The 15,430-nt window shown below is 40.4% G+C and overlaps 2 protein-coding genes and 1 long non-coding RNA gene across 3 annotated transcripts; all 3 read right to left on the minus strand.

Annotated features, from left to right (window-relative positions):
• Positions 1-173: 173 nt before the first annotated feature.
• Positions 174-5,432, minus strand: LOC135437852 (uncharacterized). Its single transcript, XM_064695927.1, has 4 exons — positions 3,930-5,432; positions 2,612-2,626; positions 1,416-2,534; positions 174-645 (listed from the first exon to the last, which is right to left on the minus strand). The coding sequence occupies exons 1-4, from the start codon at positions 5,419-5,421 to the stop codon at positions 221-223; spliced, it is 3,051 nt and encodes a 1,016-aa protein (XP_064551997.1). The 5' UTR covers positions 5,422-5,432; the 3' UTR covers positions 174-220.
• A 1,609-nt stretch (positions 5,433-7,041) lies between these two features.
• Positions 7,042-9,234, minus strand: LOC135437954 (probable cytochrome P450 6a14). The gene is made up of 2 exons (XM_064696068.1): positions 8,074-9,234; positions 7,042-8,012 (listed from the first exon to the last, which is right to left on the minus strand). Exons 1-2 carry the CDS (start codon positions 9,188-9,190, stop codon positions 7,597-7,599), a joined length of 1,533 nt encoding a protein of 510 aa, XP_064552138.1. The 5' UTR covers positions 9,191-9,234; the 3' UTR covers positions 7,042-7,596.
• Positions 9,235-12,139: 2,905 nt separating this feature from the next.
• LOC135437962 (uncharacterized) lies at positions 12,140-12,914 on the minus strand. Its single transcript, XR_010437777.1, has 2 exons — positions 12,363-12,914; positions 12,140-12,319 (listed from the first exon to the last, which is right to left on the minus strand). It is a non-coding gene; the product is annotated as an uncharacterized LOC135437962 (long non-coding RNA).
• Positions 12,915-15,430: the final 2,516 nt, after the last annotated feature.

The following is a 15,430-nucleotide window of genomic DNA, read 5'->3' on the forward strand; positions in this document are numbered from 1 at the left end:
TTTAATTAATTAATTTTAGTTTTATTAATTTTATGTCGAACAAAATGTTATGAACCCTAGTTACAAAAATGGGCTTAAATCGGGCAGTAGTCCATATAATTGTAGATATGTAAGTACGATAACTTATTTATAAATATATGCCTCTTATTATTATCAACTAAATTATTTATATAAGCACATAAGATTGGATAATGTCAATTTGATAAATGTGATTGTATTATTATTTCTTTAGCTCTTCAACCTTCAAATAGATGCCATTGGCTGGACATAGCAATATGTTGGAATTGACAAAATCAATTTTGGACACGGTCCGCGGACAGACACTGAACTGAAAGCGCTTTAGCAGATAAAAGAGGGCAACGCTCGTCTGCATCTTGCCGAAGCGCATGCCGATGCAGTTGCGGGGTCCGTCGCCAAAGGGCAGCCAGGAGGCGGTGTGTCGCTGTGCCATCTGGTCGGCTAGAAAACGCTCCGGAATAAACTTGTGAGGCTCCGGATATAGCTCTGGGTCGTGATGTATGCCATAGACTGGTACGAAAACCATCTGGCCAGGCTCGATGTAGAAGTGTTTATTGCCCTTGGCCGCATAAAAGTTGCGAGAGACACGCGACAGATGAGGTAATACGGGATACTTGCGAAGCGTCTCTAAAAATTTTAGTTAAGGCTCAATTAATGTCTGATTAAGATAAGAATTATAAAAATGTTGGCCATATATCATATATGCCTAATTATAATTATGTATAGTGGAAAATATTATAAATATATATCTCATACAAAGTGCAGACAAAGTTTATATATAGCCCTTCTATGCGATTCTCAGGAATTCAAGTAACAATTCCAGATTTTAATGCTTTGACTATGAGTATTATATTAACAAGTAGTGTTTGTAATCTAACAAAGTGAATCTCTGTTCATGCTCTTACTATCTCTCTATCTTTCTGTTGTCTTTCTGCTTATATATGTTTATATACAAGTCTGCCTCCGTACTACTTAAAGATGGTAAATCGAATATTCGGTAGTTCAAAAAATTAAGAATATCTCCTTATATATGTTTCCTACTAAAAATAAAAAAAAAATTAAGCATATTAGCTGTTACTTGGAAGTGAATAACCGGTATTGACTAGCCACGTATTAAAAGAATATATAAGTTATAAAAGTTATAACATAATAAAATATAATTATGATCATTATCAGGCATATATATATGTATATAAATATATATATGTATATTCACTGATGACTCTATAGGCTAGATTTAAAACTAATGTTTCGTGTTTTAAATTAAACTTTAGCACTTTATAATCTTTTGTTAGGAACTTAATAGTGAACATTGTGAAAAGTTCATCTATAAAAAGTTCTTAGTTGGCGGTGCGCGAAATATATGAATACCTCCTACTTATTGTTAGTACACTGACCTGCTATCACCAGCTCCATGTAGCGCAGCTCCTGCATGCACTCGTACGTAAATTGTCCTCCATGCGCCTGTAGCGCCTGCTCAATGTCCTGTCTAAGCTTAAGCTGGAGCTGTGGCTGCTTGGCCAGTTCGTAGAGAGCGAATCCCAAGGTCGAGGCTGAGGTATCGAAGCCGGCGACAAAGAATATGAACGACTGTGCGGCCATTTCGGGCAGCGTTAGCTCCCCGCGCTGCTTCATCTCGATGAGCAGATTAATGAAATCGTTACGCACAATACCCTTAGACTCGCGCTCCTTGACCGTATCCCTCACGATGCGCATGTAAAAGTCCGTAATGTCCTGGTGTATCTGGCATAGGCGCAGACGGCGTGCCAGACTCGGAAAGCTCTCAATGAAGCCATCGATAAGTTTGTTGTGGCGTCGCTCTATGAAGGCGCGTCGCCCCATTACGGCGAACTCGGCCTCCGGATTACGCAGTCCATTGCAGTCCAAGCCAAAAACACAGCTCCCAATCACATCCGAGGTGTATCTGGCCATCAGATCGTTTATCTCCAGAATGCCACAAATGGAATTCTGCGCCTGTTCAGCGCAGACCTGAGCTAGCTCCTCGCCCACGGCGCACACCGTGGGGAACATGAACTTCATCTTGCCGGAGCTAAAGGTGGACGTCATCTTCTGGCGCAGCGGTCGCCACTTGGGTCCATCTATTCGAAACAGGTGGCCTGTGAGTGGATCATCGCGTTCATTGTGGTACAAGCCGCGATCCTCAAAGTTGGCAAAGTCCCTGATGAGCACTTCCTTGGCCAGGTCCAGGTCCAGCACCAACACCACCGGTCGCAGCATAAAGTAGAAGCCCGCAAAGGGCGCCCCGGTGGGCTTGAAGCTCTCGTAAAGTGGCGTCAGAATGTCCTTGAAGTGCTTGTCCTTCCGAAAACCCTGCAGGTTGCCCATGGGAAAAGTGGGTCGCGCATGGCTGATGCTCCGTCGCGCCCAGTAGCTGAGTCTCGTGCGCACAAACCAGAACCCGACGGCCAGTGTAATTAAGAGCAGCGCAATTACATCCAGCATTTCGCGCGTTTCACTTTCAACTGATCTGCGCCGACTGAGTCTGTGGAGCGGTTCTTAATCAGCTGCGGTTCAAAGTGCATTTCAATGTAAACAACTCGTCAAGATAGCTTCGTTTAATTGGTGAACTGACGGACTATGTGATCAACTATGTGATGGCAATTCGCATGTTCTCAGTGTTTCCAGTGGCGCGTGCTTTCTGTATGTCTCACATTATGTGAGTGCGCGAGAGAAACAGCGAGAGAGAGAGAGAGAGACACAAGCCCTGAACTTGAATAATGACTTTGTGATAACGGCATTGCACAAAAGGCAGGTGGCGATAAGGCTAATGCCATGCATTATAGTTACCGTTGTATTTTGCATTTTTAAAGCTTACTTTCTAATGCTTGGCTATTTTTCTTTAAATTCATTCGTTTTTTTTAGGAGCATGTGTGTACATACTATGTATAAATAATTAGAAATGCTCTGGTAAAGGGTGTTAAGCTAGATACCCTATAACCACATTCAGTTTTCCTTCTTATATGGCATTTTACTAATATATAGGATTTTTATGTTTTTTTATTAGTTAGAGGTTGATTCTCAAAATTTGATGTATTTGATAAATATTTTAATACAACCAATATCGGGGGAAAAAACGTAATACCTTACTCAACTTTTAAATAATATGTGTTATCACTGATAACTTATCATATACTTAAATTATAGAAAATTTATTTATCGGATTAATGGGGTAAGCAAAACAACAAAACATGATTTTAAAATATAGTCAATTAAGAATACTTTTGTTTTAATTTATTTGCGATTTAAGTAAATTGTCATTGTGTAGATTTTCCAATGTGTGACAATATTTTTGAGGGTGCTTAAACATTATCATTCATATAGGATCGACAAGTTGTACCAAACGAAATTGAATATTATTAATATATAGTATATAAAAATATCTCAATAATTTTACAACAACAAAAGCACATTCGCCAAATATCGCAGCGAAATATAAAATAAGAGAATTATATACTATAATATAATGAACAGGGTATGCCACCATCGAATACATTCCTTTAACACACGTAGACAACTGTTAAAATTCATAAAAGCACATTCGCCAAATATATTTCAATTAAAAGGGTAAGGTACAGGGTATCCTAACGTCGAATACATTTCTTTAATACATGTAAACAACTGTTGTTTACATTTGATTTGTTCTCAGCAAATAGTAGAGAGCGCGGCCTGAACAATAATGAAGAGAGGGAATAGGAATTTGAGCTTCCAGCCGTCTAGCTTTTAAAAAGCTTTCGCTTATCGAATTTATTTAAAGTGCGTAGTATATTTTTGGTTTCGCATGAAATATTTCATTGTGACAATTGATTTGTTTATCTTGCGAGTGATGACAATCTGTGGACCTGACCTAAAGCAACATTTAAAAGGTTAACATTTAAACGGAAACATACTTTATGGTGAGTCGACATCAAGTCGCTCCATTTGGAGGTGAATTCCAGACTCCGTAGCGATAAGAAAATTTTTTTTGCTAAATTTCAGAGGAATCTGAGTTCTCTGAGTGCTCCGAAACTGATAATGGCGCAAGAGTGTTACAATGCCAATCTTCACCTGCATCAGGCCAAATCTCTCACCTATGCAGGCCCGGGGTCCATTCCCGAACGGCAGATAGGCGAATTGATGACGCGAGAGGATCGCTTCGGGCTCGAAGCGTGAGGGATCAAAGCTTTCGGGATCGGGATAAATATCTGGATCGTGGTGAATACTATGCACGGGTATCATAACCCGCGTGCCTGGCTCCAGCACGAGGCTGCTCTCCGGCACGTTGTATGCATTGGTTGTGCGGCGCACCAGATGCGGCAGCACGGGATATTTACGCAGAGTTTCTGCCACCACCTGGTTGAGGTAGGTCATCTCCTGCAGGCACTCGTAGCTTAGCTGTTGCTTGTGACGCTTCAAGGTGCCTTGTATTTCCTGGCGCAGCTGCTGTTGCACAGCAGGATTGAGCGCTAGCTCGTACAGGCAAAAAGACATAGTCGTGGAGGAGGTGTCAAAGCCGGCCAGAAAGAAGACCAAGGCTTGTGCGGCAATCTGCTCGAAGCTCAGCGCTGCCTCCGTTTCGTCCGTGCGCTCGCCCAGCTCTATGAGCAGCTGGATGAGATCGTTGCGCTTGACGTGCTCGCGTTTTCTGTACTCCATAGTCTGACGCACAGTGTCCATGAAGAACTGACTCACCTCCGGCCGAAAGAGACGCAAGCGCAGTTTCCTTGCCAGCTGCGGCTGAGCAAACATAAAGGCCTGTACCATGCCCTGATGCAGCGGGCGTTCCGTTATCGAGCGACCCATTTCGCGGAATTCCGATCCCGGATTGGCGAGACTGTTGCACTCCAGACCAAAGGCGCAGCTGCCAATGACATCCGTGGTGAAGCGAGCGCACAGATCCTTCGCTTCGAATTCGCCCAGTTGTTGCTCGGCGCTCAGCGCCAGCTGCTCGCCCACTTGGACCATTGTGGGAAACATAAACTTCATCTTACCGGAGCTAAAAACAGGCGTCAGGTGTTGGCGTAGCCAGCGCCACTGCTCGCCATCTAGAAACAGCAAATTTCCAGTGAGTGGATCATCGCGCACATTGTGGAAGAGTCCCCGATCCGCAAAGCTGTTGAAATCGCTGATCATGATCCGCTTAATCAGTTCCAAGTCGAGCACAAAAAACGCCTTGCTAAGGAACGTGTAAAAGCCGCAGAATCGTTCCCGTCCCCTAAACTTGTCATAGATGCGCCAGTTAATGTCCATCCAGTGAACACTTCGCGCAAAGCCGCGCATGTTACCCAACAGGAAAACGGGTCGTTCCCCCGGCACGCCGCGTCGGCGCCAGTACGTGTAGTGCTGATTCAACCAGACATAGATGACGCCACCGGCGCTGACCAGTAATAAAAGAAACGTCAACATGATTCCATCAACGCGTTGCAACTGAGAAGCCAGCCGAACATTTGCAGTGCATAGTGAAAGCTTTTTGCGTACTCTCTCGTCCGCGCTCTCGCTCTCTTTCTTATCGCCAGACAGCTGACAGCTTATATGCATATATATAAACATATGTGTGTGTAATATTTACAGAACAAGGTATGTAATTGTTTTTAAATGATTCTTATTAATATTTTAATTATGATTATGTTATTATTATTATTATTGCTGTTGGTTTAATTATTTATGATGTTGCCAGAAGTTGTATTTCTGGTTTATTAAATTATTAAATTATGTTATTAAAATAATCCAACACAAGAGTGCCTTAGTGGGAATATAGCCCTGCAAAGTGTGTATATACTAAGTGCCATTGAGGAATTAGACCAATAAGATCTCTCTGTACTTATAACATAATGACTCAAGGCCATGGCTAACCATTGTCTGTCTGTCCGTCTGTATTAATCTGGAAAACCTTTCTACTTAATATCTCTGAGATTGTTAATATGTATGTGTATCCTTAATGGGGCCGAAATTCCCCTTCTGCCTGATACATATATATGCACAAAAAAAATATAAATTTTTCCTTATTTACTAGGTTTACTAGGTTAAAACAACAAAAATGTCTGAATTAAGAAGAAGGCTATGTTCGGCACGTCAATATTTAATACCCTTGAATAAATGCGCAGATATGTGAGGAGAATAATGAAGCTCTTAATGGTTTAGCTTGGTGAAAAAATCGTATATATAAATATTTCATCTGAAAATTATATCACACAAAAATTGATTTTTCGATCGATTTAATCTATAAAGTATATAGGTGATAGAATCTTGATAAGATTTGGCTCATAGATAAGGAGCTGATTAAAACTAATAAGCGTCGGGTTTGTTAAACATTTTCTTGAAAAACAAACAACATTTCATACAAGAACTTTAATTAAGATAGTTCCAATGGCAGCCATATGATATAGTGCCTGATCCGTCCTGTTCCCAAATACATACATATGTATGTGCCACCAGTAGCAGAAAGTCGGAGCTATGCTATGTTACGATATGATGACAAATGGGCATGGGTATATCGACTCGGACTATGGTACTGATCCAGACAATATATATATTTTATGATGATGAAAATGTCTCCTTCTATGAGTTACACATTTTATAAAAAAATTATAATACCCTCTTCAAAAGTAAGAGCTTTACTTTGTTTGCATGGATTTTTTTTTATAATCGCAAATAAGTACTATAGTCAATTATGAATATACATATGTCGATTTGCATGGAGAGTATGTACATAGCATCTAAAATGCGCAATATTCGTTTGATTTGAATATTCAAATAAAAGCGTAAAAATAAACATGTCCAGAATGTTTTCTATTAATAGTCTGATGTTTATAGTCTCATCTCCGTTGGGCTGTTTGTTTTTTAAAGCTCACCATAATAAAATTTAATTAGGTTTTTCGAATTGTGAAATAAGGTGAGCTTATTTGTGTTGTATTTGGACGATTTTTGTTAAATAACAGGTGGGTTTTGTGGAGCTTTGGATGAAATGAGAGTGAGAGTGTTATTTTTTAATAAAACATAATTTATATACGGACTAGATAATGAGTATTTTACAAATTTTTATTTTCTTCAGATTAAGGAATGGTCTTTAGTTCAAATAGTGTTGAGTTGGAAACAGCTGGGAAGATTAATAACAATTATAATGAAGGAACGTAAGAGCTGCTCGACCTCTCTTATGAAGGGGAGTAGCGCTCTTGAGCTGGGAACGCAAACTCCTTGCCCAGGTGAGTAACATTTATTGAATTGCAGACTGTTGGGTTGGACTTTAAATTAGAATTTACGAAGTACTAGCCAATATGGCTTTTCACTAAGACATATTCACTCCAGACCCTTACCTGGTATCTCGACATTCAGTTGCCTTTACAACCTACTTGAGTTAATTATCTAGTGTGTTAAATCTAAGGCCCTCCAAAGGAACTTTGTAGTTTATTATTTCTAATCATTAAGATACAATAATACTTTTTTGCATTATCATCAACAAAATTAGTAATATCTCGGCTAATTTGTATGCTAGAATTACACAAATATAGTAAGTCTTTCCATCGTCAAAGAAGTTATTCCAATTTAGTTTTACTGTACAATATATAAATCATGTTTGATATCTTAAACACGTTCAACCTTAAGATGAATGCCATATTTTGTGGCTAATGGAAAGTTCCGGTTATTAAAAATCAGCGGCACCTCCGTGCGCTTAGATACACCAAATTTAAAGCGACGTAGAAGGGAGATGAGGCCGATCTTGGCCTGCATTTTGCCAAAGCGCTCGCCGATGCAGTTGCGGGGTCCATCTCCAAATGGCAGATATGCGAATTGGTGTCGCGCCTTAATAGCATCGGGCTCGAAGCGCGATGGATCGAAACGCTCGGGGTTTGGATAAATTTCTGGGTCGTGGTGTATGCTATGTACAGGAATTATAACGGATGTGTCCTGCTCAATGACCAGGTCTGTGCCAGGCACTTTGTAATCCTGGTTCGCTTGTCGCATTAAATGTGGCAGAATCGGATGCTTACGCAGAGTCTCTGTTTGGAGAGTTCAGAGGTTATAAAAGAAGGAGATGTATTGAGAATTTGCATTTCCTACCTGCCAGCACCTGTTCCAAATAGCTCATCTGCCCAATGGCATCGTAGGTGAGCTGTCCATCTGCCGTCTCCTTGATCACCGTTTCGATCTCCTCCCTCAGGCGCTGCTGCACATCCGGCTGCAGGGCCAGTTCGTATAGACAGAAAGCCATTGTGCTGGAGGAGGTCTCAAAGCCGGCTATGAAGAAAACGAAAGCCTGGGCGGCCATTTGCTCAATGGTCAGACCTTGAGAGAGATCGATGCCATTGCCACGACGTGCCGCCTCCTCGTTCTCAGCGCGTAGCTCAATCAGCTGATCGAGGAAATCATTGCGCTTTATGCCGTGCTTGAGTCGATGATCGACTGTCGTCCGCACAGCCTCCATGAAGAAATTCGATAGATCATCGGGAAACACCTTCATGTGCAGTTTTTTTGATAGCTTCGAGTTGGTGAATATGAAGGCCTGCACCAGCTGGTGGTGACGCGGCTTTTCGAACAGCATGCGACCCTTGGCACGGAACTCGGCATGCGGATCGGCCAGGCTGTTGCATTCGAGGCCAAAGGCGCAAGTGCCAATGACATCTGTGGTGAAGCGAGCACAGAGCTCTTTGATCTCCACATCGCCACCGTCGGCGCGAGCAGCAGTTACGGCTTTGTCCATGGTGTCGGCCAGATGATGACCCACATCGACGACTACGCCGAACATGTGCTTCATTTTGCCGGAGGTGAAGACGGGCGTCAATTTGTGTCTCATGGAGCGCCATTCATCGCCCTCGAGCGTAAATAGGTGTCCCGTAAGCGGCTCATCGCGCACATTGCTGAAAACGCCGCGATCCTGAAAGGTGTTGAAGTCCTTGATCAGCACCTGCTTGATCAGATCCAGGTCGACAATTACAGCGACTCTCTTGAAGAACATGAACATGCCAATGATCGGCGTCTTGCCCTTGAAGCGATCGTAGAGTCTCTGATTGACATCGCGGAAATGCAACCTCGTGCCGATGCCCCTCATGTTGCCCAATATCGGCAGGGGCCTCTCGAAGGGTACGCCCCGACGATCCCAGTAGTTGTACACATTAAGGTAGAAGTTATAAAATATCGCCAGTGCCACGCCCAGCAGGGCGATCGTAAGCAGCACCATGACGAAAATCGTATAGAGTTACCGCGGCAAGCGTCGATGGGGAACTGAGTATCTGGCGAGCTTTACCGGCTTTTTATTTATATTCTGCTTCCAGCACAGACAGAAAAGCATTCGGAGATAGCAAAGCGATCTATGACTCTCGCAAATGTGGCAAATTTTGAGCTAGAATAACAACTTTTCTGCTTAGAGATTGAATATCCAGAGAAGTTATTCCCAAGATCAGTATAACTTTGATAGACCCCTTTGCTTAAATGCGTTTAAATAATATTATTCAATATTTTATTTAACTTGATCTCTTTTTGGTAAAATACATTCCACCCAACTAATGTGGGATCTTATAGATCGACAGTCACGTTAGCATCTGTTTGGCTGTTGCCAATCAAAAATATGTAGTGTTTATTCTCATAGTTATATACTCAGAAAAAAGAAAGCAACTTATTATCGATTTTGACTCATTCTCGAAATGACAAACACAAAATATTATCTATCAATAATATACGGATGTTTTACTGAAAGCAACTATTTCAAGTATTCAGTGCGTAATTGCGGCAGCAACGCAACCATGAATCTGGTGTAAGATAAGATAGTACGTGGGAAAAAAAAACAAGTATGAAAGGTAAGTCTGCCAGGTAGAAGATTAAATACTCTTGTGGAATTTTGGCTGTCTTTTTTGGTGAATGTCTCATAATAAACAGAAATTCACTTTACGACCGATTCTTACTATAGAGTTTTATAAATAAAGTTTTCAATAAAAGAACTGAGCTTGCGACCGATTGTTCCCATGTCAACTAAATAATATCGTTCCTATGCCAGCTGAAATAGTTGTCCGTTGTGGATAAGAGGTTGCTTATATCTAATAAGGCATAGTGAAACTCAAAAATGCTCAGTTTGTTCATGATATCTACATAAACAAAAATTTTGTGCATACAAGAGGCTTATTTTTGACGGATCGTTCCTGTGGCAGCTATATGATATAAGTAGTGCCCGCAACCGGAAAACCATTGGACATTTTCATGACGATACCTTAAAAACCAAGAGACTCGCATGGAAACAGACAGTCATCGGCATATTGACGCAGCTTTTGATACTGATAAAAAATAAAAAAATTGTTCTTGGGCTGTCTTTATTTATACGTTACAAATTTCATGTCAAAATTAGAATACCTTCTCCAAGTATATAAAAACAATGTCATGATCTTTTGGATGCTGCATTTAGTTAAGTATCTCCGCAGACTTCTTGGTGTTCTGATAAGTTATCTAATCCTGCCATTTGATCATTTTGTTCACCCAATTTGTTTGTAATGCGATCAGCATTAGCTTAGTATCGGTATAAGATGTTATTAGAATGTCTTGCTATTTAAATTGTATACCTCTTCTTTAAGAAATTAGTTTCACTGGATTATTTTGACAAAATTTGATTAGAACAATTGAGTAATTGATATGCGAGTGGATTCGATGGGTGTGCACTGACTGAATATTTTGCTAGTCCTTTGCCTTGAATAGAAGCTAATGAATTGTGCAATCTAATCCAGTTACACATATATTTCTCACCATTTTGACCTTTTGTTGTCTTCTTGTGTACTGTAGAAATGGAGCTGGGTACTGATGACAATTTTTCAATTAAAGTCTGCTTTATTTGCTTTTCTAATTGGAATGTCAGCAGCTCTCGTTCGCATGCAAAAGGTTGGATATCCATTGGATTTTGCTGCTGCTGCTTTGATTGTGTTGGCTTTTGGCATTTGGTTTAATTAAATTTGGCCAGTGGTAACTCAAATCATGCGTAAAGCCCATGAAACTAACATCAAATTTAGAGCCAATATACCCCCCAGGCACCACAGCGGGTGGGGCCAACAGACAGGAGGCAGCATGCAGACTGGGTTTCCAGCTTTATTGCAAAATCGCGCGCAAATTTATGCGAAAGCGATTAGACGGACATTAAACGTTGATTTTGATGGCCAGCACCGCCGGAAACTCGAGGAGGTCCTGCTGGTATTTTCGTTGCTTGTTCGCGTCCTGATTCTGGTCCCTGCACGTGCACGTTAATAAAACAGCGTCGCGCCCAAAAGAGTGTGTTGACGTTGTGGCATGTGCCACATTGTGTGTGTGTGTGTGTGGGTGTGTGTTCGTATGTGTGAGTGTGTGTGTGTGTGTGGGTGTCTATTGGTACTTAAAGGATTTGGGCTAATGCCTACTGCCTGTTTTATGCCTCTAATGCGCCAGAGCCATTTTCGAATAAACATAAAAATCGTAACGCTGCGTTTCAGCCGAACTGCAATGAAGTGTGGCACATTAAATTCACAGCGGGACGGACGGATCGAATGCAAAGCACCAATGCTTAACTTGGCTTTCAGCCAAGGGTAATGGTAAGGGTTGAGGTTATAGTTGTTGTTACCAAAAGCATGTTACTTAAAGCAATTGGTTTGAGGGTTTACTTAGCATTTTCTACTTCTCTCTTTTTAAGCGGATTGCTAAGCTTTAAGTGTGCGACTTTAAGATTTTGATTTATGGTTGTTTTCTCATTAAGCAGCAGAGGCGAGAAATTAATTTGATGTTCCGGATTTGTTTGTAAACAGCTTATACCTGGTTGGGCTGCAACTTATTTGACTTTTGTTCAACTTTGTACATGTTATCAATTTATTTTAAGTTTTGCAGTGGAAGTCTTCTGATGTGCTAACAAATTTTTGAATAAGATTTAATCCTAACCTCGTTATTTTGGCTCAATTGTGTTATAATTTTGTGTGTAGGCTAAATGTTAAAATCTCTTTAATGCTTGACTCCCAAGTTTACAAATATTAAATTTCAGCTAATTGATATGCTAACTCAACTTTGTGTAGTTTGTCAAACGGAATTCATCTCATTTAAGAAGCGCAAACGATGCTGAAAATATTTAATTTGATTTAAGATTTGGCCAACGTCTTGCAAATTCCGTCTTAAGTACTTCAGAGGTAAATTACATTTTCGCACTAATTAAGCATTTAATCGAGTGCCTGCAAGCATTTCGTATAAATTGTTTATGTGTAGGCAATATTTGAGATTTTATTGTTGCTCGAAGCGTCTCAGCTTTTTTTTTGTTCAGCAAAAGACTTTGGCACCAGCCGACAGTCCAATTTGTGGGCTCACTCAACGCCAGCTGAGGGAATTAGATTTGTATTTAGATTATTTTAGTTAGTTACAAGAACTTTGGTTTCCCATATTATTTATTTTCATTTCTCTTTCTTTTGGCAATTGGGGAAAACTTGCGGAGGAAATGTGTTATAATTTATTGTGCGTTTGGCAATTGCAAAGATTTTTGTAGACCGCGCGTCGAATTGTGTAACAAATAAATATATGAAGCAGATTGAATTGGAGAAAATTACAAAGCGAGCCAATGGGACGCCAAAAGCCAATGGCTGAAGGTCCCGCAGTGTGGTTTGCTTTGTTGTATTTTGGTGCAATTTAATTGGCGGTTTGGTTGGATGTCCAATTGCAGCGAAGTGAAAGTCAAGCTGAGCCCTGCGGGAAAATATTGATGTGCTTTGAGTGTCTACGAATGAATGATTGAACCTGGAAACATTTTTGCGAGTGATGCCTGCAAAATTCTGGGAAATTGATGTTTTCTGTTCAAATACTGAAATGCCAACGAAGGATCTGATCAATGAAATATGATGGTGAAATATGATACGATATTGGTTTCTGCTGAATATAAAAAAATTTGATTTTTGCTATACGGGAAGTTACAATTTCAATTCAAGGTCAGATTTCGTTTATACAAATTTATTTGTTGTGATAGTTTTCGAGAGAAAAAAGATTGTTGCAGATATTTCAAATACAGTACTACATTTATGGAATCGATTGATTGGTAAATGCTTTTGTTATTTAGTAGTTGGTAGGAATCGGGCTAACTACATGATCTTGGGTTATATGAACACTGAAAGGGAATAGATTATTTTCATTCCGTTGACTATACTTATATTAGCTTATAGCTTGATTCAAAGAAGTGAATGATCTAGGTGACATTCTTGATCATAAACATAAATACGACTCTCATATTGCGAGCGTGGTCAATAGGGCCAAAATTGTTTTTGGCGGTTCATTAAGTTTGACTATCAGGACACGATGAAGACCCTTTTTATATCTCTGGTACGACCTACTCTTGAGTATGCCTCATGTGACTGGTCGCTACAATATTCCATTCACTAAGGCTGAATTGAATCTGTGCAGAAACCATTCTTGTTGTTTGTCATTCGTGGTTTACACTGGAATCCTTGCATGCGGTTACCGTCATACTCCACTAGACTTCAGATGATTAAACTTTTTTCATTAATTAATCGTAGAATCGTGCTTGGTGGTTCTCACCCACCAAAGCTCGGTCAAAACTCATCCGATTTCCATAAGGTTTAGCACTTTGTTCATTGTTTGGTCTCTTGATCAATTTGGCATCTATATCTGGCAACATTATTCTTGTTTGAATATTAATTTAATAAACATTTTATATTGCCACCTTTTAAAGTAAATTTCGTAAATAATTATGCTTTGCTTAAGTATAAAAACTATTTATCTATGATCTCTTAATAAAGTAATTCGGAAGTGCTCTTGAAACTTTCACAGCCAGCAGCGTTCGAGTATGTTGCATATCCAGGAACTGGGGAGCTATTCAAGTGTGGGCTTAGGATAATATAGCAGCCGAAACTTTTCTGCACCACAATTGGAGAGTGCGGTCACGAATGGGAAGAACCTCAGCTTTCACCCTTTAGGGCAGCATGGTATAGAAAGGGAGCCAAACTTTGTAAGGCAACAAATGCACTAATTAGCAGCGTGAAAAACCAAATAAATAAGTTTCGAGTAGCAAAAAGAACAGCCAGCTAAGCGGAACAGCTTCCATTGGGGTTTCCAGCAAAGGTGAAGTGAAGAAAAACGTGTGATTTAAATTTCGTGTCTTAGTTTAATTTGCAGACAGCAAAATAATTGTAACATGGCAGAGGGCCATCAGTCAAAAGGCACAAAAAATAAATTCCAACCACTCGTGCTGACGGTCGTGTGGGGGTTGATGACTCGGACAGTGCCAAAAACGGGGCTCCGGCTTACGTGGCCCATTGATTTTAGGTCAATTGGCGCCGTTGTCTTGTCCGAAAGGAACAGCTGCCATGATGTGGCGTTAAATTATGTTGGACGAGCGCGTGTCCAGCCACAGTTTGCCATATTTCACTTGCAACAGTTCCTATTTTCGATTACTTCGGCGGCGTTGATGGCATCATCATCACCATCAACATCAGCATCAGCATCATTATCAATCCTGACCGTAAGAGCAACAGCATGGCCCACACTGCCAAGGGAACCGACAGTTGTGCACGTTATGTTATTTACATTTATTATTGATTCCCAACAAATTGCTGAACATTGACTAACGAGCGCATATTGTGGCCGAAAGGTCAAAGTGTCGATTGTGGTCAGCAAAAGCTTGTAAAATGCACGTAATTATGAGGAAGATGTTTGTGGTAATTCTGTGGCAGGTGTTTCAATTTGGCCGTTATATATGTGATTGCTAAAGAAAAGGTCTGTTGCACGTAAATTTATTCTTGTATCTTTAGTTCGTTTCGCATATCACTTAATTGGAGTTCTCTTTATGCAGGGTACAACATAGTCGCTGCTCTTCACTTACTCTGCGGGAGATTTATATACTGCGTACAGATAAATCATGCTTAGGTAACAATTCATTATGCTTAGCTGAGAGTCACTTGGTGTCTGCATACCAATTTGCCAGAGCATACTTTTCCGGCCAGAAGCCAGAGTGGCCAGCGAAAAGGTGATAACTTTTACGACCCAAGGATGGCCATTTTGTTAACAAATGGCTGGAACCAAAGCTGCATAAATTGCTAATTACTTGAGCGGAAAAGGTGTCCAATACTAGAGCTATGCGAGCTCCGCTCAGACAAAACACACCAAGTCCGAGCTGACAAAGCGCTTTGTAAACTTATCATGCGCTTAATTTATGCTTTTTATTGGGCTGCGCCAAAGAATTCATCTAGAAAGGAATAGAAAGCATGGAAAATGAAATGCAAAATCAAAGCACAGCGAAATTCATTTCTTCGTTGCCGTGGAAAGCAGTCGACTGAAACAAAGTGGTTTACGAAAAACAATAAAAAAACATATATAAAAAAAAAATGATGCAACCAGTTCGACGCAGATTAAATACCCTCATTGTAACACTTGGAAAATTTTGTAATAAATGTGTGGAAAATTGAACTAAAAATTCGACCAGTTG

The sequence above is a fragment of the Drosophila montana genome, unplaced genomic scaffold (assembly GCF_035044405.1).
Source record: "Drosophila montana isolate Dmon_TW-CO22-7 unplaced genomic scaffold, ASM3504440v1 contig_3833_1, whole genome shotgun sequence".
In the NCBI taxonomy this organism is placed as follows: Eukaryota; Metazoa; Arthropoda; class Insecta; order Diptera; family Drosophilidae; genus Drosophila; species Drosophila montana.

Bases quoted from the DNA above. Each gene is read 5' to 3' on its own strand.
- LOC135437852 (XM_064695927.1), bottom strand. From the start codon at position 5,421: ATGTTGACGTTTCTTTTATTACTGGTCAGCGCCGGTGGCGTCATCTAT. The intron at 646-1,415 runs GTCAGTGTACTA...TAAAATTTTTAG, and splicing joins CATGGAGCTGGTGATAGCAG to AGACGCTTCGCAAGTATCCC.
- LOC135437954 (XM_064696068.1), bottom strand. From the start codon at position 9,190: ATGGTGCTGCTTACGATCGCCCTGCTGGGCGTGGCACTGGCGATATTT. The intron at 8,013-8,073 runs GTAGGAAATGCA...CTCTCCAAACAG, and splicing joins TTTGGAACAGGTGCTGGCAG to AGACTCTGCGTAAGCATCCG.